This window comes from Callospermophilus lateralis, chromosome 9 (assembly GCF_048772815.1).
Source record: "Callospermophilus lateralis isolate mCalLat2 chromosome 9, mCalLat2.hap1, whole genome shotgun sequence".
Taxonomy (NCBI): domain Eukaryota; kingdom Metazoa; phylum Chordata; class Mammalia; order Rodentia; family Sciuridae; genus Callospermophilus; species Callospermophilus lateralis.
The window spans coordinates 46,196,803-46,223,053 of NC_135313.1; the positions used below are offsets into that span (position 1 = coordinate 46,196,803).

The following is a 26,251-nucleotide window of genomic DNA, read 5'->3' on the forward strand; positions in this document are numbered from 1 at the left end:
TGCACATCTTTTTAATTTGGGTAACAAAAAATGTACATTTAATATGTTATTATATCCTTCTAATAATGCAAGTCTGTATCAAAGGCACTTCCACAGAGCATTAACTCCTTAACCTTTTCAAAAATCTATTTCATTCATACTACTTTTACTGTATTGTTCTGTATATGACCAATAAAAAGCCTCCTCTAATTGTGAGCCTTATTGGTATTTTAAAAAAGAAAAAAAAAAGTAAGCCTACATATTACCCAACACATTCATCTCTTCTATGGATCGGGGTACTATGTAGCAAACATATGTTCAGGTCTTTTAAGTTCTTTGGGTTACCACAGAAAGGGAGGAGTTATATGACAGAGTAGATGTTTCAGAACTGGTTCCAGGAGAATAATTGGCTGAAGTCTACTCAGGAGGGAAAAGCTGCTGTGTCTCATTGTATATCTACCTACAATTTTACTAAAGCTCCTGTGGCTGTTTTCACTCTTAAGTGGCTTGAGTCTCTATGCTGCTTCTATGTTGAACACTAGAGGATATGAAATAAAGCAGTTTAGTTTCATTTTTCCCCCCACCAAGAAAAGAAAAAGGTACACGAGATGGGTCTTCATGCAATTTTAAAAAAATGGATGGAGCCTTTATTTTTTTAGGACTTATGAATGATACCTCAGTGCTGAAGACACATAATTAAAAATAGATGTTAACTGTGTTCACACTTCGTTCTTTGCTATGATGAAAAGGATAGGGATATAAGACTTCCAAAACTCAGGGGAAAAAAAGCTGAAAAACTACAAGTGATGTAAGGAAAAGCTTACATTTGCCCTGAAACTGAAACTGTTTTCCTCAAACATCTTTTTAAAATGTCAACATTTGACACATATAAATAATATCCTGAAGATATTTTTTTAGCCTCAGGAAAATGGCATTTCTTTTTCTGCTCAATGACATGAAATGATTATTTTTCTCTGCACATTTTGTTAATATTTTGTTTAAAAAATTATCATTTTAAAATCAAGTTTTATAGCCTTTAGTGACTGAATTTGGACTTTTAGAATAAAGGAAATAAAACTCATTTGAGCCTCCATGTTATCAGTGAGCCTTAAACTAAAGTAATAGATTTTTTTTTCCCAGATTGGAAAAAAAAATTTTGATATCTAAGTCTACCCCAGTTTTAAGGAAAGAAAAAATAAAGAAACCTTAAAATTCAAATTTGTTATCAGAGTTTTCATTTCTCAAATTTCTATGTAACTTTTGATTTATTATGTGAAGTTATATCCAAAACGTTGGCACTTCCCCTCTCCAAGGACCAAGAAGCTTCTTGCCCATCTTCCATGAATGTAGGATTTACTTTGGGGATGACACAATATACATGCTATTTATCTCAAAAAAGAAAATGTTCTCTAGTCTCTACAATAACATCAGCGAAAATGTTTATGTGGTGGTTCTTGAGTGCAGGCAGAGAAGGACATCATAGTGACATTTTACAGGGCTGATGCCTGAAGAAGACAGTTTCATTTCTAAGGGATCCATGGGGCAGTCACCAAGGCAGAAGTGACAATTTGGGGAACAGCTTTAGAAGTACACATTTTACTATCTTATTCTTAAGAGTCAGTACCAAATTGGCTAACATTTTCAGATACTAACATCTTGACGCTATTTTACACCTTGAAAGCTTGGATACTTTAAATTCATCACTCAAAATTACAGAAAAGAATAGGCCAGAAAAGGCATTCCTCAATATCATTCCCTCTGATTACTGAATTACCATTTTACTATTTACTCTGCTCAGGGCATGTCCAGGGCCAAGAAGAGGTCACTCAGTCTCAACTTCTTAAGACGTTCATACTGCAGTTTATAACAAGAAGCAAGAACGCACAGCACAAGACAGAGACACAACCACCTTTGGAGCTAATTGATGGGAATTAGGGGGCGCTCCTCTCGCTTCTTCCAGATGTTAGTCTTGCTATCTCTTTTGGCTAGTGGTGGTCTGCCCCGTCTTTTAGAGGGAGATATATTGGCTTCAAAATCTTCAATAGTGCTTTTTCTTCCTGGAGATTCTTCCCCAGGGTGCTCCATAATAACCCCACTCCCTCCATCTAAGATGTGCCTTAAAGCCGGGTCTTCCGGGGAGCAGACAGTGGTGCCACTCTCGCTGCTACTCAGGTCTAAATCTTCTAAGTACAGGATCTTGGGCTGATGCATGCTTTTGATGAATGTTTTCTCCCTCTCAAGCTTTCTACTCGAGTGATGCTCATTCATGTCCACCCCAGAGTCTAGACTCGTATCATTGCTCTGGGTTCTCTTGCCCTTTTTCAGGTCTATAAAGGAGTGCCTTACTTGTGCTACTGGCTTTCCATCAAGAGACACAAACCATGCTCGGGGATGGGGGGAGGGCTTTCCTTTGGACAGCTCCAGGAGGGTCTGTTCTGAAATCCCTTGAAGTTCCGATGAAAATGGAGTCATTACAACAGCTTCATTCAGTGTTCCAGGAACAGAGACAGATTCCAGCAAGCTGTTGGAATAGCGGCTCCAATCTGAGGTCTGAGAAGGCAAGCTCTGTTGACCTTCAAGGACGATATCCTCTTCCCTGGCATCTGGGGTCTGTGTATGGGAATGCATTGGCATTTTGGGCAATGTCTGCGTAAAGTTCTCTCTGTTTACTGGTTCCATCAGTTGGCCATAGACTAACTGGCCCTTTCTTGGCAAAGTGGCTGACTTAGCAGCATGTAACTGCTCTGAAGTGGGGAAAAGATCAGATGTTTGAAGGATGGCGATGGGCTGGCTATAGATATGCATAAGCTGCTCAGGAATGTGGGAACGCCCATACCCCTCCTCATCACCTGTGAGATACCTCTTTTCCTCTTGAGCATCACTTAATGATGAAGATAGATTGTTGCTGATATGTTTTGATTGTTTGGTCCCAACATTGGGCTCCAAAGACTGTGTTGGGTTTCTTGAGTAATTATTTTGATTGACTGATAGAAATGAAACATCTTCATTGTAGATTTTGAAGTTGTCCCGGGTTTTTACCATGGAAACTCTTTCATCTGCTTCTGCCTTTGATGGTTCTTTTTTCTGAGGGCTGTAGGAGGAGTTTTTGGCATTGTATAACTGTGACTTGTCCTCAGCTTTTAAAGCAACTTTAACTGAACTTATATGATTTATGTGTGTTGTTGAAGTTGTCTGATCTCTTTTGAGGACCTCCAGTTTAGTGATATTTCTTTCTCTTTTCTGTGGAGTAACACACTTATCCCTAAAGAGGAGGAGTAGGCAAAAGTTATGATCTAGAAGGTTAACTTTTTAAACACATCACATATGTAGTGCTATTGTTAGAATATATTTTTATTTCTAATCTACATATTTTAAAGACTAATCTATTTCTACAAACTTTGTAATGCACAGAATATGTTGAAGTGATACTATAATTTGATAGTTTTCTGGATTTATGCATATTGACTAATGTTGTTCTTACCTGCAATAACAAAGCAGTACAGCAAAAAATCCAATGACAATAACTATTGTTCCTCCTAATATGGCTGTAAGAAACACTGTGTGATAGGCAGTTATGTCCTTGGAGTCCTCATTCAGACCTGAACCTAGATGGTTCAACATAAACCAAAAAACAAAGAGAAAACATTATTTTAGGTCAAATTTTCAAGTATGTCACATCCTAGATAAGGCAGACTGAATATGTATGCTTGGTTTTGTTTGCTTCCCCCTGATGTCAGAATTCCCCGTGAATTAGCATGAAGTATGCTTTCCCTACCTTTTGAGATTAATAAACTGTTTTGCTTTGACCAATGAACTATGAACACTTTAAATTGATGGTATAGCTCTACCCTCTTACTAAGGCACTCTAATATATGAATAGCATATCCCACAGTGTATGTAACTAATCCTTCAAGCTGAGTTCTGGAATGAGAAAATAGGTTAAACTGAACCAAGCCAAATGCAACAGTACAGCAGTCAGCCTAAAATACTTCTACAAGCCTGGTGCAGGGATGCACACCTATAATCCCAGCAGCTCAGGAGGCTGAGCCAGAAGGATCTCAAGTTCAAAACCATCCTCAGCAAAAGCGAAGCACTAAGCAACTCAGTGAGACCCTGTCTCTAAATGAAATACAAAATGGGACTGGGGACGTGGCTCAGTAGTTGAATGCCCCTGAGTTCAATCCCTGGTACTCCCCCAAAAAACAAACAAAAACACTCATACAATATGGAAAGCAAATAAATGTTTGCTACTGTTAGCCACTGAAAGTGCAGGGTTGGCTGTTACAAAAAATTGGAATCTGGATGCTGAGATGCTGCTAAAACAAAAACCTAAAATATGTAAGAATGGCTTCCAGAACAGGCAAAAAGTAGGGAAAAAATTGTTTCAGAAGGCAGTTAAAATGGTGATTCAAGATATAAAACAGTAACAAAATATTTGGTAAAATAAACCAGGAAAAAAAATATTTCTAACTAATGTGGGCTTTGTTCAATCAGGTTTTGAGACAGAATGTTGTGAGTATTGATTATTAGTTGCATTTAATTTAAAAAAAAAAGAAATTTTAAAGATATATTCAAAAATGCTAAAGCAAGCAAGAATATAAAGAACAGAAAAGTCAGAAAATCCTGGGACTTAAAGAATTAAAAGCTGCAACTCCTTCTGTCTGGGCTCTGCAATAAGAAGACACTGTGATCCCAGGTAAGTTGAACCCAGCTGGGGCACAATGGACCCACTATCCTCTTGTTCTGAGGGAGCACACACCTGCAAATGCTGTGTAATAAGTTTTATTGCAGCAAAAGCTGGCTACTACAATAGGATGATCAGTGTAGGTTAATAAATTCTGAATAAACGTGAATTCTACTGAGAACTAATTTATGAAGACTTCATTTTCCTCTGAGAAGTGTACAATAAGACTAGGTTGTTATCAACTAGATTGTAATATGTATTCAGGGTGATGGTACAGCTGATTTTCTGATAATCTCTACCATGAGAAAACGTCCAGAATAAGGACCCTAAGTGCACCAAGGACACTGGAAGAAAGTGAGGGACCACAAGGTCTTTAAGTCTATTCTTTACATTTTGCATCATCCAATTTTAAAAAAGTAAAGAAATAACAGCAATATTTAAAATATTTGGAATACAGCATTGTGGTTATGCATATAAACCTTGGAACCAGAATGTGTGAATTAGAATCCTGGCCTTGCCATTTATGTTTCTGTGGTCTTGGCAAGTTTCTCTTCTTTGTGTCTCATTTCCCTCATCTATAAATCAGCAATAACAAAAGCCATACATAACCAATGTGGGTTGTTGCAGCTTAAATGAGTTAATAGTTATGAAATACTTAAATCTGTGGTTGGCCCATGGTAAGCACTCAAGTGCTAGCCATACAACACCACGGTTGTTACAGAATGAAATGTTAAGGTTACATAACAGGCTCTTTTGTATTAGCTACAGATTCACAGATGGTGACTAAAAATAGTGTATCATATCTAACAAGTAAATAAATACAGCATTGTTCAATGTAATTTCTCTTAAAAAAAAAAAAAAAGAAGAAACAAAAGTGGCTTATTCATATCTGTAGAACCAAGAGCTACAACAGAAAAAGTATCAATTAGGCAAAAAGCAATTTTTGTTCCTAAATATACATGAAAAAAATATATATATATATGCCTTTACAATAGAGTGCCACTAATAATTAACACTTCACAGGATTCTAGCAGAACTGGTTCTGGAAATAAGAGGTTGGTATTGTTGGACTGGCTCAAATCTTACACTTTCTGCTATTGTCATACATGTATGTCTGCTCGTGTGCTTGTTAGGTACATAGAAGAGGCCAGAATGCTAAAAAAAAATCACATATTAATTCAAATATATATGTAAATGCATATTTGAAACATTGATAAGTGGTTGTTTATTAAACTCTGCACTCATTCACCTATTTTCCTTTAGAAGTCTGAAAATTACTTTTAATCACTTAACCATTCTTTTCCCCCAAGGAATTCTAGAATTCTATTTTTAAATGTTAAAAACAAATTCAATGTACATTTAACCAAATTGTAACCAAAGTAACTCCAGCATACCGGACACTAACCGATCATGGGACTAATTTTGGCTTTACAGTAATATATCCTAAAATATTTAGGGACATTAGTGATTGCGACATTAAAAAATATATATTTAATCTCTTCTGCGGGTTCCTGCCTCAGAGCTCCTAAAAACCCTTGGGATTTCCTAGGTTATAGGAGTCATTTTGGTCTAATGAGATAATTCCTGGTGGGCTCCTGGAAGAAGGATGATCACCAGAGTGAAAGCCCAAACCATAAGGAAGATAGGAACTTGCAGACCAGTCCCACACCCAGCCTCCAGAGTTTTCCACTGAATTTTCCTCCAGAGTTTTCCACTCTCCACAGAGTTCTGTGAGCTAGCACAGCAAATTATTAAACCTAAAAAGGCGATTGTGGGAACTCCCAGTCTGAAGCCAAGACATACAGAAGTGTAGGTAACCTGGGGAATCTGCTACTTGCGACTGGCGTCTGAAGTGGGGGCAATCTTGAGGGATTGCCTGTGGTGTATGAAGATAATTCCAGGTAAGTACTGTCAGGATGGTAGTGTAGTACACTGCAGAGAATGCTCACTAATAACTAGAGAGTCATGCAGTGTAAGGAACGCCCCCACACACACAATTTGTGTCCAAAGTGTTCTGTGGTAACATTAAAAAAACAACAACAAAAAGTTGATTTCTCCCTTTTCAGGGATGACCACATCTGTTAGCCCTAACATTCATATATTGGATCCTTAGCTCCCAGTGTTACCATATTTGGAGACGGGGCCTACAAAGAGGTAATACAGATTAAGTGAGGTCATAAGGATAGGGTCCAAATCAGATAAGATTTGTGTCATTGTAAGAGGAAGAAGAGACACCACAGAAGTCTGTTTCCATGTATGCACAGAGGAAAGGCCATATGAAGACTTTATTAAAAAAAAACTATCATCCATCAGCCAAAAAGAGAGGTCTCATCGACCCTGAGAGCACCCTGATCTTGGGATTTCCAGCTTTCAGAGTGTGAGAAAACAAATTTCTGTTGTTTAAGCTGCCCAATCTGTAGTATTTTGTTATAGCAGCCAGAGCAGAAAAATACAATATCCAACTCCCCCTGTTTAAGAACAACAACAACAAAAAAAAAGGAATACTCAGATGAATACCTATTTCTTGCTTACTTAATTATGAGCAAAGTCAGAGATATTATCAAGTTATACATACTTCTAATAGTGGAGTGTTGCTTTGACTATTATGTTTGCAGAATCGATTTTTCAAAGGCATTACTAGAAGGCGTCTAAGTGAGAATCCCATAATTCTATTTTAGTACTCTGTCACACACAAAATCTTTTACAATAAATAGATAAGCTAGAAAAGAACTTCTGGGCTGAAGGTTTAGTTTAGTAGTATCATGCACAGGATGCTCTGAGTCCCCAGCACCAGAACAGTTTAAATTGAACTTAAACTGTTTTTAGAAATTATATTGGCTTTTGTAATTCAAATGATCACATAGAAACTAGTCCTTTTGGATATATATTTTAGTGGAAGTACACTTTTCTGTAAAACTCAAATATTCCTGGGTTATTTTTTTTACTTAAAATGAAATAACTAGATTTGAGTTTAGGCATCAAATATTAATTGTTCTTTTTAATCAATATTTCATTATTGTTGCAAACTGAGAATAGGATAAGGCCAGACAGCTGGCCAGACTGCATGATATTTTACAACATGAAGAACAAAGGTAACCACCCTCTGATTTGTGAATAAATAATCTCATAAGCACTAAGTTCAAATAGAAACAGAAAGAATATCCTTCTTGATCACATATGGCTAATGGCTCACATGTCATCTACTGGAATAGTAAATATATTGCTTTCATTTTTTAAAAAACAGCCATGTGATCTTGCATGTTTTAAAATTCAAATGTTTCCAATGTCAAGTAAAAATCAAACTGGATTAAGAATGCTTTTCAGAAAAAACTCGGAAATAATAATTACTATAAAGTTAGATTAGAGAAAACTACAGAGAAGTTATGTGCAAAATGTCATCCACATCCTGGATCAGAGTGTGTACTGCAACTATTTTTGACTAGCATAAACAGCCAGGGAGTAGCTTCCTCTCAGCTAGGAGCCAAAGCACTTCAAAAGCCAAAAGAATGATCTGTGATACTCGATCGAAGATGGAGGAATTATATATGTATTTAACTTTCAATCCCAAGTCTTCCCTAAAACAACACTAAAAGTTTTGCTTTGTTTTGATCCTATAAATACACAATCTACAAAGATAAAAGAAAATTGAGATAACAGACAAGAGCAACAAAATGTTGAAAACTAGAAAGTTGACTTAACAAAGCTTGGTATAGGGAAAGCCCTGAAGCAACTCGATTTCTGCCAGCAAACACCCAAAGGCCCAGAGAGCGGTAGCAAGCCCACCATTCAACCAGTTTGGACGACAGCAGGTTTGAGGATCTTTCTTTATTCATAAAAATTTAATGGATAGAATAAGCAGTCATTCAAATTTTTGAGAAATTTTCTGCATGAGATTAATGTAGAGTCTTCTTAGGTTTAGATCATCTGATACCATGTTAAATGGAAGAAAATAAGATACACATTTATCCTAGAAAATTATAGTTCTTCCCTAGTGAATAATTCTTGGTTTGTGGCCACCAGCCCCCACACACCTTCTGTTAGAAATGTCAGGTCAATTTTCATTTGGTATATCACCTATATTCTCTTCAAAACAGTCTGGAGACACTATTCTCCAAGAGCCTTTTCTTCCCCAGCTCCCACAAGAGATGTGCTTACTACCCAAGCAAATTCTTCACCCCTGGGATAATCAGGAATCAAATGAGAAAAAATGCTGGAAAGCAGTGGAATTGGCCATCACACAGCAACAACCTGGCAAGGACAGCAGAGAGAGTCCCCTAACCAGCCCCTGTGGAGCTGCAGAGATTCTGCCTTTTAGCATCTGGTTGTCAACCTTCTCTAGGACCCTATAAATTCCCCATATGCTTTTAAACTTGTTTTAAATTATCCAAAATGTTTCTGTTGCTTGCAACAAAAAGCATCAACTGATCTAGATAGAATTTATTCATGAAAAACATAAACTAAGAAATATTTGATTTGAATAAACTTCATTGTTTGCAGACTTATGGGACACTCTAACTATAAGGAACCTTAGAGTTTATGGAGCTTAATCTTCTCTTCTGTGCATGGAAAAAAAGAAAAAAGAAGAAGAAAGGGGAAGATGAGGAAAGTAAGTGCTTTGCCCAGTATCAGACAGTTGATAAGTGGCTGAGTGGTGGTCCATGAATATCAAATCCAGCATGATATCTAGATTATTTAAAAAAATTACTTTGTTTGACTTTCACAGTACCTCTAGTTCCTGGAAGTGGAGCTGCTATCCAGTAGCCCAAATGTGGTGCATCATAAGTCCAAATTAAGTGATTGTTATATTCTTTGACCATTCCCCGGCCATGGTTTACCCAAGCACCTGAAAAGAAAGGTAAGCAAAACACTAATTAGCTACTATTATGTATCTTTAGGGTGATAGAAATTGGTTGATAGTAATGTGAAGAATACAGAACTTTTTGAAAAATTATGAAAACCATGACAATATATTATCAGGTAATGCATATTAAACATTAAATTATATTTAGAATCTATTATAATATGTAAAATATAATTATTTGAATGATTTGTTATGACCAAAGGAAAAAAATCATTATAAATAAACTAAGAATGCAGACATACTTAGAAAAATCATGACTTTCCAATTAGTGCTCAACTTGTGTATGCTCAGATATCTTCGAAGGTTATAAGTAGTGGAATCCCAATGTAATCAATAAATGGTTATTGGTCCTCTGTCCTGGGAATTTGATTAAAAACTTACAGTGTATGTTTTATGACCTTATCAAGTTATTGAATATTGTTTTGTTCTACTATTGGTATAGTTTTTTAAGAACTTATTTTTTTAACTTTAAAAAAATGTTATCTATTCTAGTAAAATCTTGCCATCTAGAGAAAACATTTCAGTAAAGTCCTTAACTTTTATGAAGTTTTATGAATGTACAAATTGCATAATAAAGTTATTATAGGTTTGTTGTATAGGTATATATTTGTATTTTGGTGTATTGACTTGTTACAGTAAATTATTTACAACATGTAAAACAATGTCTATTTTATTTTTCAATTGACACATTTGTATATATTTATGATAATGTGATACATGTAGACAATGTATAAACATAAATTTCTCAATTGCCTTAATCAAATTTTTAGATAAGCTCACATCACCTATCAGGAAAAAAAAAACTAAGAGGATAATTTTTAATTTTTTTGTAAGTAATTAATGTTGTATTTTTTCCTGTACATTATATATTTGCACCAATTCCTCCATGGTTATATTAATCAAAGTAAGGCCGACTTTAGTCACTAAACTTAGTGCATAAAATTATGTTACTGAAAACCTAGAACTGCATCAAATTCTAAGACAAGACATTCAACAGAAAAATATTCAAAATATATTCACCTAGCTAACTTACCTGTGTTCATATCAAATGTCCAAGCAGGTATGCGATCCCCCACATTTATATCATTTGTATGTAAAAGGGGAAGAGAAACTTGAATGGAGCCATCCACCTTTAATTCTTTTCCTCCAGAATATATTTTCACACATACTGCAGCAAGAGGAGTCAGTTCAATATTTTCAAAACCTAGAAAAGACAGTTTAATAGAATCATGTACAAACAAAGGTTGCAGTTATATAGTAATTGTTATGGATCTAAACTACCTGATTTCTCCATTTCACTCAGGGTTATGCATCCTTTTGCGTGGGGGGGGGCAGGGTTGGGGATTGAACTCAGGGGCAATTGACCACTAAACCACATCCCAAGCCCTATTTTGTATTTTATTTAGAGACAGGGTCTCACTGAGTTGCTTAGCACCTTGCTTTTGCTGAGGCTGACTTTGAACTCACAATCCTCCTGCCTCAGCTTCCTGAGCCGAGTTATACATTTTAATGTCAAATAGTTATTGAATCCACATTAAGGATTTTTATAATGTCATTTCAAAATACTTTATATATATAATTTATGCAATGTAACAGTGACAAATCAGTAGGAATCTCAGTTTCCTAATTTTCTCAGAGTCGTCTGATTTAAGGGATCTTGAATCTAACTGAATGCTTTTAAAAATGAACTAAAAAATAAACAAACATGCCCAAATAAAGGCTCTACTGTACCATACCATTAATCCAGTTACAGGTTTGCAGCATCTGGCCCTGCTCCTCCCAAGACCATCTGTTTCAAGGAGGGCCACAACAAACAGTCATGGCTGCACTACTTAGTAAAAAGTATTCTTATTCAAAATACAATTATTAATCGCTAGGTTTGGCAATTCAACATAAAACAAAACCACCCACAATACCATTATTTAATGAAGGTGATATGCTTTGATATGTACTTACTAATACTATAGTGAAAAGAATTAGTATAATTGAGATTAAGAAACTTAGATTTTAAATATTAGTATCACTTAAAAATTCAATGCCCCAAAAGTAGGAGAAAAGCAGGTTAATAGAAGGTTGATTTTACTGTTTTCCTAAAGGGTTTTGTTTTGGTACCAGGAATTGAACCTAGAGGTGTTCAATTACTGAGCCATATCCCCAGCCCTTTTTATTTCTTGTTTTGAGAAATCACTAAGTTGCTTAAGGCCTCACTAAATTGCTGAGGCTGGCTTTGAACTTATGATCCTCCTGAGCCACTAGGATTATAGGCATGTGCCACCCTGCCCAGCTGCTTTCTTGATATTTTAAATATTTGATTATATAATTGGTAGAATGACTTCTGAAATATCAGAAGCTATCTACAGACTTCTGACTCTGGAGGAAAAAGCATAGAAACTGCATTTCTTTTGTTTTTGAAATATAAACAATGCCCAAATTATAAGATGTACCAGAATATTTACAGTAAATAAAAATATGGTTAGATGTATCATGTTAAAATTCCAGTTTTAATTTCTATAAATAATTAATTATAGACTAAGTACTTTACTAATACATGATAAACAGAAAAATTATTCTTTTTTACATCTTATTTGCTTTGACTTCAAAGCTTAAGTTTTATGCACTCAGTTACTGTTTATTATAAAACCTCAAAGGTACCACACATTAATATGGATCACAAAGATATGGTAAGTACATGATCTCTTTTTGTATTACCTACTGTATATTTTTAATTGCTTATCACTGTCAAAAATCTTTGTTTCTTTAATCATGGTCAGCTTCTCTCCCACCTGAATGTAAGCACATGACAATTCAGAAAGGCAATGAATTAGGTGATCTAGGAAGAATCCCAAGGAGGGATATTTGAGCTATAGTCATATGGTAAGGAGCTACCCAAGCAAAAACCTCAAAGAATACCCTTCCAGGAAGAATAAACAAGTACTAAGCTCCCAAACCAGATGTCACCCTGGTAGGTGTGGCCCAGGGCTTGGAGGGCAGAAGGAGACAGAAGCCATAATGCAGGGCCTTGGAGAATATGGAAAGTAGTTCATTTTCATTATTACTACTACTACGAGACCTAGGTCTTCAGTTAGTAGAAAGGGCAAACACTGAATCACTGAAAATGTTCAGTTAAATATAACAATTTGTTGTAGTAAATTTCCTGAAATACTAATATCAAATAATCATAGTGATACCATACATATTTTGTAGACTAGTTCACTTGTTAGTGATCTAATGTTAGCACAAATCAAGCATTATATAATCTGCTGAGTAACTATTTCAAAATACATATTAAAGTCCATCAGCTGGCTTTCTGAAGTCCCTGCTTCAACCCCATCCCTTAGCTGTATGTAGTCAATGGCTTCACAAACCATAAAGATTGACACCCCATTTGAGATAAGGTCAACTCAAAGGAGGACATAAAAGGAAATGTGTGAAAGACAATGAAAAAGTCAAAAGAAACTTTTGACTTACAGAGCTCTAGAACTTCACAGTCCAACAGAGTAGCCACCAACTGCATGTGGATATTTAACTTAAATCCATTTCCTTATTAAATTACTGGTCATATTTCAAGGCTCAATGGCCATATGTGGCTACTGGCTACCAGGCTGGACAAAGCAGAAGAACGTTCCCAGATGGGCAGCACTGCTCTATAACTTGAAATGATAGTGACATTCTCAGGATAATCAAACATTTAATGAACAATTTCAAAAGCAGGTAGTAGAGAATGTGAAGACATGGAACTCATTTTGACCCCTTCCCACTGTATCCAGTGAGTCTTGTCCATAATACCCCCAACACAACTGTATCTTCATTGCCACCATCCTATACATGCTTTCATTTTGAGCATGCTTTAATTTATACCTAGGGAAATCTTGTCAGGTATCTTAGATTGGCTTCCTCAAGAAGCAGAACATCAGATAATCTGAGCTTAGACTGTTCATTTGGAAGGTAATCTCTAGAAGCATCTACCATTCAGGAAGTGGAAACATTATACTGAAGGAAGCCAACAGAGGACATGTCAATAAGCAGATTATCACTGTGGCAACTCCACCTCAGTCCCACTAGGGACAGAAGCCTAGCTTAGAACTGTCCTAGCCAAAGCAAGGAAAACACAGTATTAAGTCTCCTTTGCCCCCTGTAAAGGCCAAGCCTGCTTGAAGGACCAGAGAATGTCATCAGGCAGTCACAGATGTGTGCAATAGGAGACAACGTGATAGCAGAAGAGTGGGGGTCATCTGGCTAGGCACTGATACATCAGCTATGGCAGGTTAGAAAAATACCTATGTACCCCAAAGGCCCATTTGCCCTTCTTACTCTCATTTATAACTGCTCCTCAAATGAAATGAAACAAATTTGACATAACCAAAACCACCAGAATTATAAATTGTTTGAGGTAGAATTTCAGTTGTTTCAATAAGTGGTAGAAATCATGGAACAAATGTGGATATATTCTTAAGTATGAAATTCCACCATTCCCTTAACTTTTAAACCATGACTAATATTAATATAGTAAAGCTGTTGACTTTGGAAAAGATGTGTTTTCAATATTTATTTGTATTTCACCCACAGAGAATAGAGAGAGAGAGAGAGAGAAATTACAATATTTACTCCAACCTATAAACTTAATAACCTTTTCTATATCTTAATAATCATGGACACTTCTCATCAGTTTAATAAAATTGAATAGGAGGTCAAATTACAAAAAGATATGTATAAATATCTTTGAATCTCTATTTGTATGTGTATTTTTAATTTTGCTATGTTTTATAATCTGTTATTTTTATATTTTGCTTACATGTTTTGGATCAAATGAAATTTAATGAACTAAAACAAAATTTTCATTATTTTGAAATAATGCATGCCAAAGACTTAGGTATAATTGTTTTGTCATTGAATAAATGGGAATTGCTTATAAACATTTAACTCAATTTGTTTCAAATGTGACATGTATTCTCTAAAGTTGAATATCAAATTTCTATTAACTATCTAAATATCCAAATATATAATGTTTGGTTTATATGTGACTATTTCTTATAAGTAGTATTACATTATGTAAAAACTAGAAAATACCTGGTTTATTGAGAGTAATTCCAGTGGTATACAGAAAATTGTCCACTTTCAAAAATTGTTGTAGAACTGTAAGAAAGCCGGTAACGTTGCTAATATGATGGTTGTCAGGAAGTTTAATTAAGGCTTTTGAAAACTGAACACTTGGTTGAGATTTGGCATCTGGAAAAAGGAAACCTCATTAACAAATAGATAAAACAAATGCATGTTAAGTATATCACCATTGGTCAGGATTTCACTTGAAAGGAAGTGGTTATAATTATTTTTAAATGTCACTATCATGCCCTCACATAATTATTTTAAATTCAGAACTGAGTAAGAACTTGTCCCTTTCTTCAGATCACACAAAAGCACCTTTGTACTGTTTGATTCTTTTGCCCAGAATTTCTTCATCGTTTTTTTGGATTTCACTCTAAGGAACCACATACTGACCCTTTTTAGTTCATATGGTTCACTTAGGGTTTCCTTTATTTTCCAAAATGAATGGACAGTGTATGCCAGGAAGGCTGAAACCAGTCAAAAGCATTTTATTATTCTCTTGGTCAAAGTGATTTGTCCAAAAATAGGCCTTTTCCCAAGCACAGTAATGAGATATCATGCGAGTTTTGCTTGAACATGGTGGGAATGGGAACTTGGTTTACCTCTACAGGATTTTCTGTGAGCAGAATCATATCTAGGAGTAGCAACAGCTGTCTTGTGACCAAAAATGAGAGCTTGTTTAAAAATTGAGGCAACATTCATACAGTGGAGAGTTTAGAAACAGAGAAAAACTAGTTTTCGGTAATTTCAACTGAAGTACTGATCAAGCACATCTAAAGTGGGTCCAACTAGGGGAAGAGGGCTTCCCTTGGGTGGAAGCTTGTTTAGGACTATATTATCAGCTCTTTGCAACAGAAGGTGTCTTTGATGGCATTTGGCCCCATACTTAGGTGGGTAGGTTCTCTATTAGGTACCCAAGCATTCATTAAAAGTCTTCCAAATACCAGTTCCTCAATTTATAAATATTATCTTAATTCAATAACTTTGAATTGACTATCTTTTAACCTTTATCAACTGAGAACTGAGAACTCACTAACAATACTGATATTTCTGTAACCAATACATTTATTTAAGTAAAGGACCAACTCCTAAATAAAATTAGAAATTATTAGAAACATCAGCTTTTATTTTGGACTTTAATAAGAGCACTGATAAAAGCAGAAGAAATAAGTTGAATTATTAATAGAATGGGAAAAAAGCAATTTTTAAAGGGTTGTGTGATATTAAATAATAACATAATGTAAACTAATTCTCAGAATCACTCTCTATTTGATTTTTGATGTGTAAAGCCAGAAAAATAACTCCCAGAAAATAGAAGGTTAAATAAAAACAGCACAATCACATATAACTGTTCCCTTATTTGACAGAATAACCCAATACCCTCATATCACTTACAAGTACTATCTACAACTTACTCTTAAAATATGTGGCTTAATTGTGTTAATATACCCTTGAAAATGAGCACTGTATGCAAAATATCCAGTTGAGCATTCTGAAGGATTCCCAAAGTTTCTGATTCATCCTTTCATCACAAATACATTCTCATGCCAAACACTATCACTGTACAAACTGAAGAGCTTTCTGTTTATAAATTTTATGAAAATGTACAATGTCTACAAAAGTTTTAATACCACCAGAAACACCCATCCTTTCTTGCTTGTCTTTACCAATAGGTCCCCTCCCAACAGGACCTGCCAAGGGATACCCAATACTGTCCAGACAAATGAGTCCTCCTCACTGCTTGGTACAGAGGCCAAGGAGTGGACAGGACATGCTCAGACAGGTCCAATGCATGGATTTCAGCAGAAAGAACAATTTCTAGTAGGGTTTGAAGAAGCCCATAAGGGGTAAGAAAATGTAAAAAGACCAAACTGAATAAACCCAACACATAAGTGGGCTATGGAGAACCGTATTTTAATGGGGCCCCAGCAACATAATACGTGACCTCTGAAGATACGTGGTTCCTACTTCTTCTGATCCCTCCAAACACAATTCCACATCCTCCATTCTGTCATACCCGAGCAGAATTAGTGATTCAAAATTCTGCCAAATTTCTTGACAGCTCAGTAAGAGGTCTACTACCTCACTCAGTAAATTATTCCAAGATTAACCAGGCCCAAGTTCAATGTTTCCCCTCCCCCAATAATAGTATTAAGTTTTCTCCTAAGTACCAATTAAAGGGCCTGGGGAGTTAAGGTAAGGACCAAAGGATCATCTTCAGAGTTGGAAAAGAAGAACAGGAGGACTCAGCTTGAATCAGTACCCCCAATAAGGCCATTTGCATTCTTTCCTTTGGGATATGCAAGTAGGACAAGCTATATCTGCCTAGCAGATCCACTACCCAGTCTGAGACCTCTCTCACCCAAGCAGCAAGGTTAACCCAAGGGACAAAAAAGGAATGACCTGCAATCGGAGAGCCCAGAAGTTCTCTGGGACCTTTTCCTTATTTCACCAGCCACAATGCCCCAGTGAGAGAAGTGATGTAAAGCACAGACAGACACTGTTTTCAGTATTTTCTAAAATCAACTATTCCCATATGGGTGTTAAAATAGTAAAAGAAAAAAACAATTCCCAGAATAATGTTTTCTATATCTATATAAAACACATAATATAGTTTTATACTAAGATGAGAATCAGTTCAGATTATAGTCAATACTAATCACTGACCAATTTATGTTTTTCCCAAGTTATAATCCATATTAATTCACTTACATAATAATCATTTCAAGTGTAAGTAAGAATTTCTATACTTACCAGCTAATTTTCCAGTAATCAAAACAGTGTCTTCAAATAGCCATATATTTGCTTGGCTTTGTGGGAACAGTGAAAGTGTAATTGATGAATAAACTGTGAAATATAGCACAATTAAAACATTTAATGTAGGGGAAAAACTGAGACCAATATAGTTCTATCACAGAAAGTCCTAAAAAGTGGAAAAAAGCAAACTACTTGATGGGAAGAGCAATTTAAGACAAAGGAAGAATGGATATGAAATATGACAGAGAAAAATAATAGAAAAAATATTAACATTACTATTTTATTCTATTGGTCTTTTCTATTTCAAATAGTTTGACCAAGGTGACTTATGAAGTTCTATAATGGGACCCAGATGCAAATGATTAAGTGCTTAAATAACTGTGCTATTTTCTCTGTATAATTGTTCTTCAGTTCTTAGGATTTTGAAAAAAAAAATTTTGGCTTCATGACTCAAGGTTCTTTAACTAGAGATACTTATGACATACCTACTCTCCACTTTTAACTGTCCATATAAGATCACAATAATACTCTTTTGCTTACAAGTTAGTATGTCAACCGAACTCAGAGTTGGCAGAGGAGGAACCAATTTAGCACACAGAAAATGATTCACAGGCAACATTTAGTAGTTATGCTGGATGAGTAAGGGCGGATCATTTGAAACAACTTATTTTCTCCATTTTTTATTGGCACATTATAATTACACATAATGGAATTCAATATGCTATATTTGTACATGCACACAACATAATTTGATCCATCTCATTCCCCAGGACCTTCCCTTTCCTTCCCATCTCCCTGCCCCTGATTCACTTGGTCTATGTTACTGATATCCCTTCTATTATTATTTCAATTAGTATATTATAACTAAATTGTTTCAAAATTGGGGTCAAGAAACTGAGACAAAATATCATCTTATAAATAAGAAAAATCAAAAAAATAAGGCACATGCCTGTAATCTCAGTAGCTTGGGAGGCTGAGGCAGGAGGATCATGAGTTCAAAGCCAGCCTCAGAAAACATGAGTCGCTAAGCAACTCAGTAAGGTCCTGTCTCTAAATTTAAAAAAATGCAAAATAGGGCTATAGGGCTGAGGATGTGACTCAGTGGTCAAGTGCCCAAGTTCAGTCCCTAGTACCAAAAAAAAAAAAAAAAAATGAATAAGTTTTGGGAAACTATCAAAACCACAACTTCTCATTTTGTATCTTTACCCTATGCTAAGTAAGCATCTAAAATGAAGAAAAATAACACAGTATCCTCAAGCCTCTTAGAAGACAAAACACATTTACATGGAAATAATTTTAATACTTTTAGATATTTAAAAGACCGTTAAAGGAAATATGAAAAAGGGGGGAAATGCTAAAAGCGTACAATGATGGGTGAAAGTAAAATGAAATATACTTCTAGTTACTTGCACAGAAAATGACTTGCCAAATGAAAGTGTAATTTCAATTTCAGGATACATTAGGATTTGAAGTAGTGGATTTATTATACTGGAGAGGAGGTGGAGAGATTGTAGCCTGGACCTCAGGAGGATTACAAGCAGGGCCTTAACCCATATTTGTATACTTTCTTTGTAAGAGGGATTTCCCTGACAGCTTCTTAAGGCTACAAAACCTGGGGAGAATCTTTCTAAACCTCACTAAAATTATACTTTGATTTCTTTTCACTTAAAATTTTTTTCTTACTATAAAAGGGATATAATCTCCATGGTAAAAATGTTAAGAAATACAAAATGATGGTTATTGCAAAACCCCACAGAAACAATCATTAATATTATATCCTTTGATAATTCTTACTGTGATTTTTAAAATAAGTATAATATACAGAATATTTTCACACTGCTTTTGTCATTTAATAACATCAGCACTTCTGTCTCTAAACAGAGTCTCTTCATAACGTATGTAAGGCCACATGTCTCGTTTGTTAAAGCATCAAGGTTTACGTAAGCCCTATACTACGTGCAATAATATTATAGATTTAGATTTCTAATAGTTCCAATATTTTTGTAATAATAGTGAACTAACATCTGGTGGACGAATGTCTTCCACTCTATTATTTGTATGTTTGTTTTCACAAGAGATTCTAGTAAGTTTGTTGATAAAGACTCTGAAGTCATTAATGCTACTGCCTGCTGCTTCCTTACCACATTAATGCTCTCCTTTACAAATCTATTAATTTAACCAAAACGCATAATGCAAGTTCCTCTGACACTAATCTAGGTGCAGGTTTTTTTTTTTTTTTTTTAATTAATTTTTATTGTAGGTTGTTCAAAACATTACATAGTTCTTGATATATCATATTTCACACTTTGATTCAAGTGGGATATGAACTCCCATTTTTACCCCATATACAGATTGCAGAATCACTTCAGTTGCACAACCATTGATTTACATATTGCCATTCTGGAGTCTGTTGTATTCTGCTGCCTTTCCTATCCTCTACTATCCCCCCTCCCCCCTCCCCTCCCCTCTTCTCTCTCTACCCCCTCTACTGTAATTCATTTCTCCCCCTTATATTTTCCCTCCTTTCCCCTCACTTCCTCTTGTATGTAATTTTGTATACCCCTGAGGGTCTCCTTCCATTTACATGCAATTTCCCTTCTCTCTCCCTTTCCCTCCCACCTCTCATCCCTGTTTAATGTTAATCTTCTTCTCATGCTCTTCTTCCCTACTCTGTTCTTAGTTACTCTCCTTATATCAAAGAAGACATTTGGCATTTGTTTTTAAGGGATTGGCTAGCTTCACTTAGCATAATCTGCTCTAATGCCATCCATTTCCCTCCAAATTCTATGATTTTGTCATTTCTTAATGCAGAGTAATACTCCATTGTGTATAAATGCCACATCTAGGTGCGGGTTTGAAACTGGAACTCACTTTCTTAAAATTTGTTCTAATTAGTTATACATGAGAGTAGAATGCATTTTGACACATCAAACATAAGTGGAGTATAATTTCTTATTCTTCTGGTTATACATGATATAGAATAACACTGGCTGTATGACTATACAACCTAGGGTAATAATGTCCGATTCATTCTATTATCCTTCCTACCCATATCCATCCCCTCCCTTTACTCCCCTCTACTTTAATCTAAAGTAACTGTATACTTCCCTAGCTCCCCACCACCACCATTATGGACCAGCATCCACATATCAGAGAAAACATTCAGCCTTTGGTTTTCTGGGATTGGCTTATTTTGTTTAGCATAATATTCTCCAGCTCCACCCAGTTACTGGCAAATGCCATAATTTCATTCTTCTCTACTTTTTAAAAACTTTTCCATGGTGAAAATCTTAGAAGTGTGTATTTGGTGTTCAGCTCTTGGTTTATTAGGAAGGTACAGCATGCTATTTTGTTAACCAATTATTTGTATTTCCATTTTTGAACACTGTTAGGTCATCACATGGTCCATTCACCTCATTTAGGGAGGGCATTGGCACTTGCTTACTGATTTGTGAAAGTTCTTCCGTATCAAAGACGTCATCTCTTACTGTTTCACATACATTTCCAACCTCAGTGGCTCTATGCACAGGAGTTTGAGGGCCTTTTGCTGTTGTGGCTTTTTGATGTACAGGAGTCTGAGCCTTTTGTTTTTTAAAAATGATGAACTAACTTTTATGACATCTTTTACTGCTTTTAATTTAAACAGATCATTCCTAATTCAAAGTTCAGACAGGTTTTTTCTTTATATTTAATATTATTTGATTGCATCTGCTCTCTTTGAACAATGTATGTTGGCATATGGATCCAATTAACTCATTCCAAACAGTTTACCAAAACAGCTCTATACCATTGATATTTCACTTTTCTCAATGATTTATAATGATTCCTTATCCCAGAATACATATTTAATATGCTCAATTTGTATCACAATACAATTTCTTAGTCTGGAATGGCAAATGGCCCCTAGCAAATCTTTTTTTTTTTTTTTAAACAAAATGAATTAAGATTATAAACCAATTTAAGGAGAAGTGAATCTGGGGGTTGTGGTTCAGCAGTAGAGCACTCACCTATCATGTGTGAGGCCCTGGGTTTGATCCTCAGCACCACATAAAAATAAACAAAATAAAGGTATTGTGTCCAACTACAACTAAAACATAAGTATTTAAAAAAAAAGTAGTAGTAGTAAAATCATTACTATATTCAAGCTTCCTAAAAAGAAACATATTTTTCCAGTTATCCAGGATTTTGGCTTATTCAGTTTTTTTGTAGTGGTTGATTTATGTGTGTGTGTGTGTGTATTTTTATGTCTGTCATATTTGGTAGTTTTAGTTTCCTAACACACATAGCTGTTTTAAGGTTTTTTTGTTTGTGTTTTTGTTAGGTTGCCCTAAATAACGTTATTGTTCTGAGAGAGATTCTTATCATTATTTTTCCTAACTGGTTACTATTGCTGAAATATAAGAACATATACTAATTTGCACAAATGCTAATTTTGTGATCAATAAATCTTGAAATTCCACTGATTTTAAGAATTTTAAGATTGATGCTCTGTAATTTTCTAGGAATATGATCATATCAAAAAATAATGGGAGCCGGTGCACATGCCTGTAATCCCAGCAGCTCAGGAGGCTTAGACAGGAGGATCATGAGTTCAAAGCCAACCTCAGCAATAATGAGGCGCTAAGCAACTCAGTGAGACCCCGTCTCTAATAAAATACAAAATTAGGCTGGGATGTGGCTCACTGGTTGAATGCCCCCGAGTTCAATGCCTGGTACCAAAAAATAAAAATGGTTTGATCTTCTCTAATAGTAATCCCTTTTTCCCCCACTTGTAACAGCTTTTTACTCTAAGAACCTCTACAGTGTAAAATAGTATGAATATCTGTGTTTATTTATTTTAGTAGGATCACGTCTAATATTTTAATTAGGTATGTTTGTGAAATCCTTACCATGTTAAGCATACCTTCATTATTATGGGATTTTAAAGACTTTATTTACATATAGATTCAAATATTGATATTATAAGACAGTAGTTATAATTTGTTCTATTAATATGATACATAAAGTTAATAGAGTTTAACATAGTTATCATCCCACAATCCTACAAGAAAAGAAAACTACTTGGTTTTAATAGGAAGTTACACTTAAACAATGATAAACAACTTCTTACTATTCTGTTTTAAGAATGTTTCCTTTGGAGTTACAGGTAAGATTGGTCTATAGAAGAAAGAGAACACACACATAAGAGCATCTATTGATATCACCTCTATTAGATCTTAGGATCACAGTACATTAGTTTTGTGAAAGATCTGGAATACTTTTAAAGTAATCTTTGAATCAGGTTATTTTTACCTAGAATATTCTGGGCCTACTTCATCAGAAACCAGTATAATCATTTGTGTATCAGAAAGTTTTTCATTTTATTGAACTTTTTAAGCTTACTGCCAAATTTGGTGTGCAACATTTTATGAGTCTGAAGTTTTTATGTATGACTCTGAAGTTTTTATGTATTCCTCTTCTTTTCCTTGTCTTTTATTGCCTGTTTTCTGTTTAGGTTAGCCAGATACTGTGTTTTCTTTTAAATTTCAAAGAATCAGTATTTTGTCAATCATCTCTTTTTTTATATTTTCCTGTATATATCAATCCACTTTAATCTTCATTAGTTCTTTTGGATCATTTTACCTGGTTTCTTCTTTCATTATTGTTTTTCTGTTTATTGCATAAATAGTGTGGTTAAGTTCTTTCTTTGGGGGAAAAAAAAGCATATATTTAAAACACAAATCACATTAAGCTCATTTCTATTATGTTTTTCTGATTATGACTTTATTCAAGTTTTACTTGTTTAAATCTTATTTTTCATTTTGTTTATCATTAACAATTCAAGAATTCAAATGTTTTCAATATGAAACCAAGTGAATTATCTAAATTCTAACAAGAACCCTACAGTAAAAAGAAACTGATAATATAATGGGTCCTCCTTCCAATCAGTCAGGCTTGCATTTCAGTATCTTGTGTGGCACAACTTTCCCAATATCCAATTAGTCACGCTAAGCCCTGCCAATGCTTTCTTCAGTTTGTCTCTCGTATTCCCCTATCCTTTTCACTCCTTCTCCTAATCCAGGCTGTGGTCCCTGCGCACCAGGAGCGCTGTCACAGTTTCTTAGTCAGGCTATCTGAGTCAACTTTAACACTGTTGCTTATACACTGTTGCAGAGATGCAGTTTCTATATTTAAACTCACTGTGCTCAAGAATCTACAATGGCTGCCTTACTATTTAACATACAAATCTAATTCTTTTGTCTAATCTTTTCCAAAGGTTCTTCCATCATCTGTCCCCACAACCTGGCCCACCCTGCTTTTCACTAATCCTTTGAAAATACCAATCAATCTATTACCACCTGCAGCACAATTCCTTTAAGCTTCTTTAGAAGAAAAATGACTTCATGATTGCTGTGGCTTGAATGTTTATGTCCCCCCAATTATGCTGAAATCTAACCCCAAGGTGATGGCATTAAGAAATGGGGCCTTTTGTGTGGTAACTAGGTCAAGAGGGGAGAGCTTTCATGAATGAAATTAGTGCCCTTTAAAAATAGGCCCAAGGGAACTCCTTTTGGCCCCTTCCACCAAGTGAGGGCACAGTGAAAAGGTGCCATCTACATCCAGAAAGCAGACCCTCACCAGACACCAACTCTGAGGGGAAAGGAGGGAAAATATAAGGGGGAGAAATGAATTACAGTAGAGGGGGTAGAGAGAGAAGAGGGGAGGGGAGGGGGGAGGGGGGATAGCGGAGGATGGGAAAGGCAGCAGAATACAACAGACTCCAGAATGGCAATATGTAAATCAATGTGCAACTGATGTGATTCTGCAATCTGTATATGGGGTAAAAATGGGAGTTCATATCCCACTTGAATCAAAGTGTGAATTATGATATATCAAAAACTATGTAATGTTTTGAACAACCTACAATAAAAATTAATTAAAAAAAAAAAAAAAAAAAAAAAAAAAAAAAAAAAAAAAAGAACATGAGAAATAAATCTGTGCTATTTACAAACCACCAATTTTCAATATTTTGTTATAGCAGCCCAAACAGACTATGTTTTCTTCACTGGCCTCCCTTCTTACCTACTTCAGTAGACTTCCCTAAGAGAAAGTCATTTTCAGCTTACCAGAACAACATAGTCCCAAGAGAGAAAATGCATATCATTTACATTTAGTGAATGCAAAGCAATTTAAATGCTTACTTGGCATTCTTCCAGTCTTCCAAGGCAGAGCAGTCAACACGTAGCCATCTTTGTAAGCAATAATGGTTAAGCTGAGGCCTAATTTATAGGGTACTTTTATCAACACTGCTCCATTGTTTTTAGTTATTGTGGAATTTGTCTTCGTGTAGTTTACAAATACTTCAACAACTGCTTGACTCAGGTATTGACGACTGATGATGTCATTCACCTGAACTTTCAGCATAAATACAGACACTGGAAGAGAAAGGCAGAAATGGTAACCTATTAGATCCTACAGTGCATGTCATTGTACTATAAAATGTCCCTCAACTCATTCAAATAACAGTATAAAACTGAATAAAGAAATATTGATGAAAGGATAAAGAGAAAAATTCAACAAATTCATTCTTCTTTCTAAAGCTAAATAGATTTAAACACTTATTTTTAATAAGGCACAGTATTTTCTCCATTTTTTTCTATTAAAAGAAAGCAGTACCCATTCCTTTTGACACATAAATATACTTTTACCCTGTTTCACTAATTCTAATGAATCAAGTTACAAAAATTTAATACTAATTCCAAATGCAGTCCGAATTCTTAGATAAAATGCATCTGAATACCACAGAAGTGCATGACTAATTCCTTTATTTTGTTGTTTTCTCTAGAAAGCAGAGGATGCTTTTTAGTTCCTAATATACAAAGTATCAAACAAATTATTCCCTAAAATATCAAAAAGAATTATTCATTAAGTACAGAAAAAATTAACATAAATTGAAGAAAATTAGAGTTAAAGCAGTCTTACTCCTCAAGTAAAAATCTTGACCATGTGCTCACTGGCTTTACTAATGAGAGCATCCAGCTAAAAAAGAATTTGTACCACACTAAAAATGCCTTTGCAAGCATGCTTCACAACATCTTTGCCAAGCAATCATAAATGTGCCTAGAGTAATGATGCCCATCTCATTCCACCACCTTTCCTACTCTCATGCTTCTTCCCCTCTCCTTATTCCCCTCTACCCAATCCAAACTTCTTCCATTCTTCCCTTGCACCCCCCATATGGATCGACATCCACACATCATAGAAAACATTTGGCCTTTGGTTTTTTTGGAATTGGCTTATTTTGCTTAGCATGATATTCTCCAACTCCATCCATTCACCTGCAAATGCCATAATTTTATTCTCTTTTAATGCTGAGTAATACTCCATTGTGTATATATACCGCAGTTTCTTTATCCACTCATCTGTTGAAGGGCACCTAGGTTTGTTCCATAGCTTAGCTATTGTGAATTGAGCTGCGCTATAAACATTGATGTGACTGCATTACTGTAGTATGCCGATTTTAAGTCCTTTAGGTATAAACCAACGAGCGGGATAGCTGGGTCAAATGGTGGTTCCATTCCAAGTTAAGAAATATCTTTTAAGGATTAACTGTTTTGCTCTATATTTGCATAAAGTGATTTTTCACCTAACATTTTTCTTTTAACCAAGAAAAGCATGTCAGACAAACATAGACTAGTCAATGTTGACTATGCCATGATATTAATTTTAAAAAGGCCATTAAACCTCGTCTATTCTTTGTTAAAATACACTGGACTTTATATTGCTTTTGAATAATAGGTATTCTAAGTACAAATAGAAAAAATTAACAACCACTCAGTCCTAGGAAGGTACAATGAAGAAAGTTAAAAAATAAATTAGCTCTGATC

General features: G+C 35.2%; 1 protein-coding gene across 1 annotated transcript in view; it reads right to left on the minus strand.

Annotated features, from left to right (window-relative positions):
• Positions 1-1,896: 1,896 nt before the first annotated feature.
• The window catches only part of Fam171b (family with sequence similarity 171 member B), a 60,126-nt gene continuing 35,771 nt past the window's right edge, over positions 1,897-26,251 (minus strand). The window contains exons 2-8 of the mRNA XM_076866697.2: positions 24,566-24,799; positions 17,382-17,474; positions 14,592-14,750; positions 10,558-10,728; positions 9,390-9,506; positions 3,461-3,584; positions 1,897-3,241 (exon numbers count right to left, since the gene is read on the minus strand). Of these exons, the coding sequence (XP_076722812.1) occupies positions 1,897-3,241; positions 3,461-3,584; positions 9,390-9,506; positions 10,558-10,728; positions 14,592-14,750; positions 17,382-17,474; positions 24,566-24,799 (2,243 nt within the window). The remainder of the gene's footprint in view (positions 3,242-3,460; positions 3,585-9,389; positions 9,507-10,557; positions 10,729-14,591; positions 14,751-17,381; positions 17,475-24,565; positions 24,800-26,251) is intronic.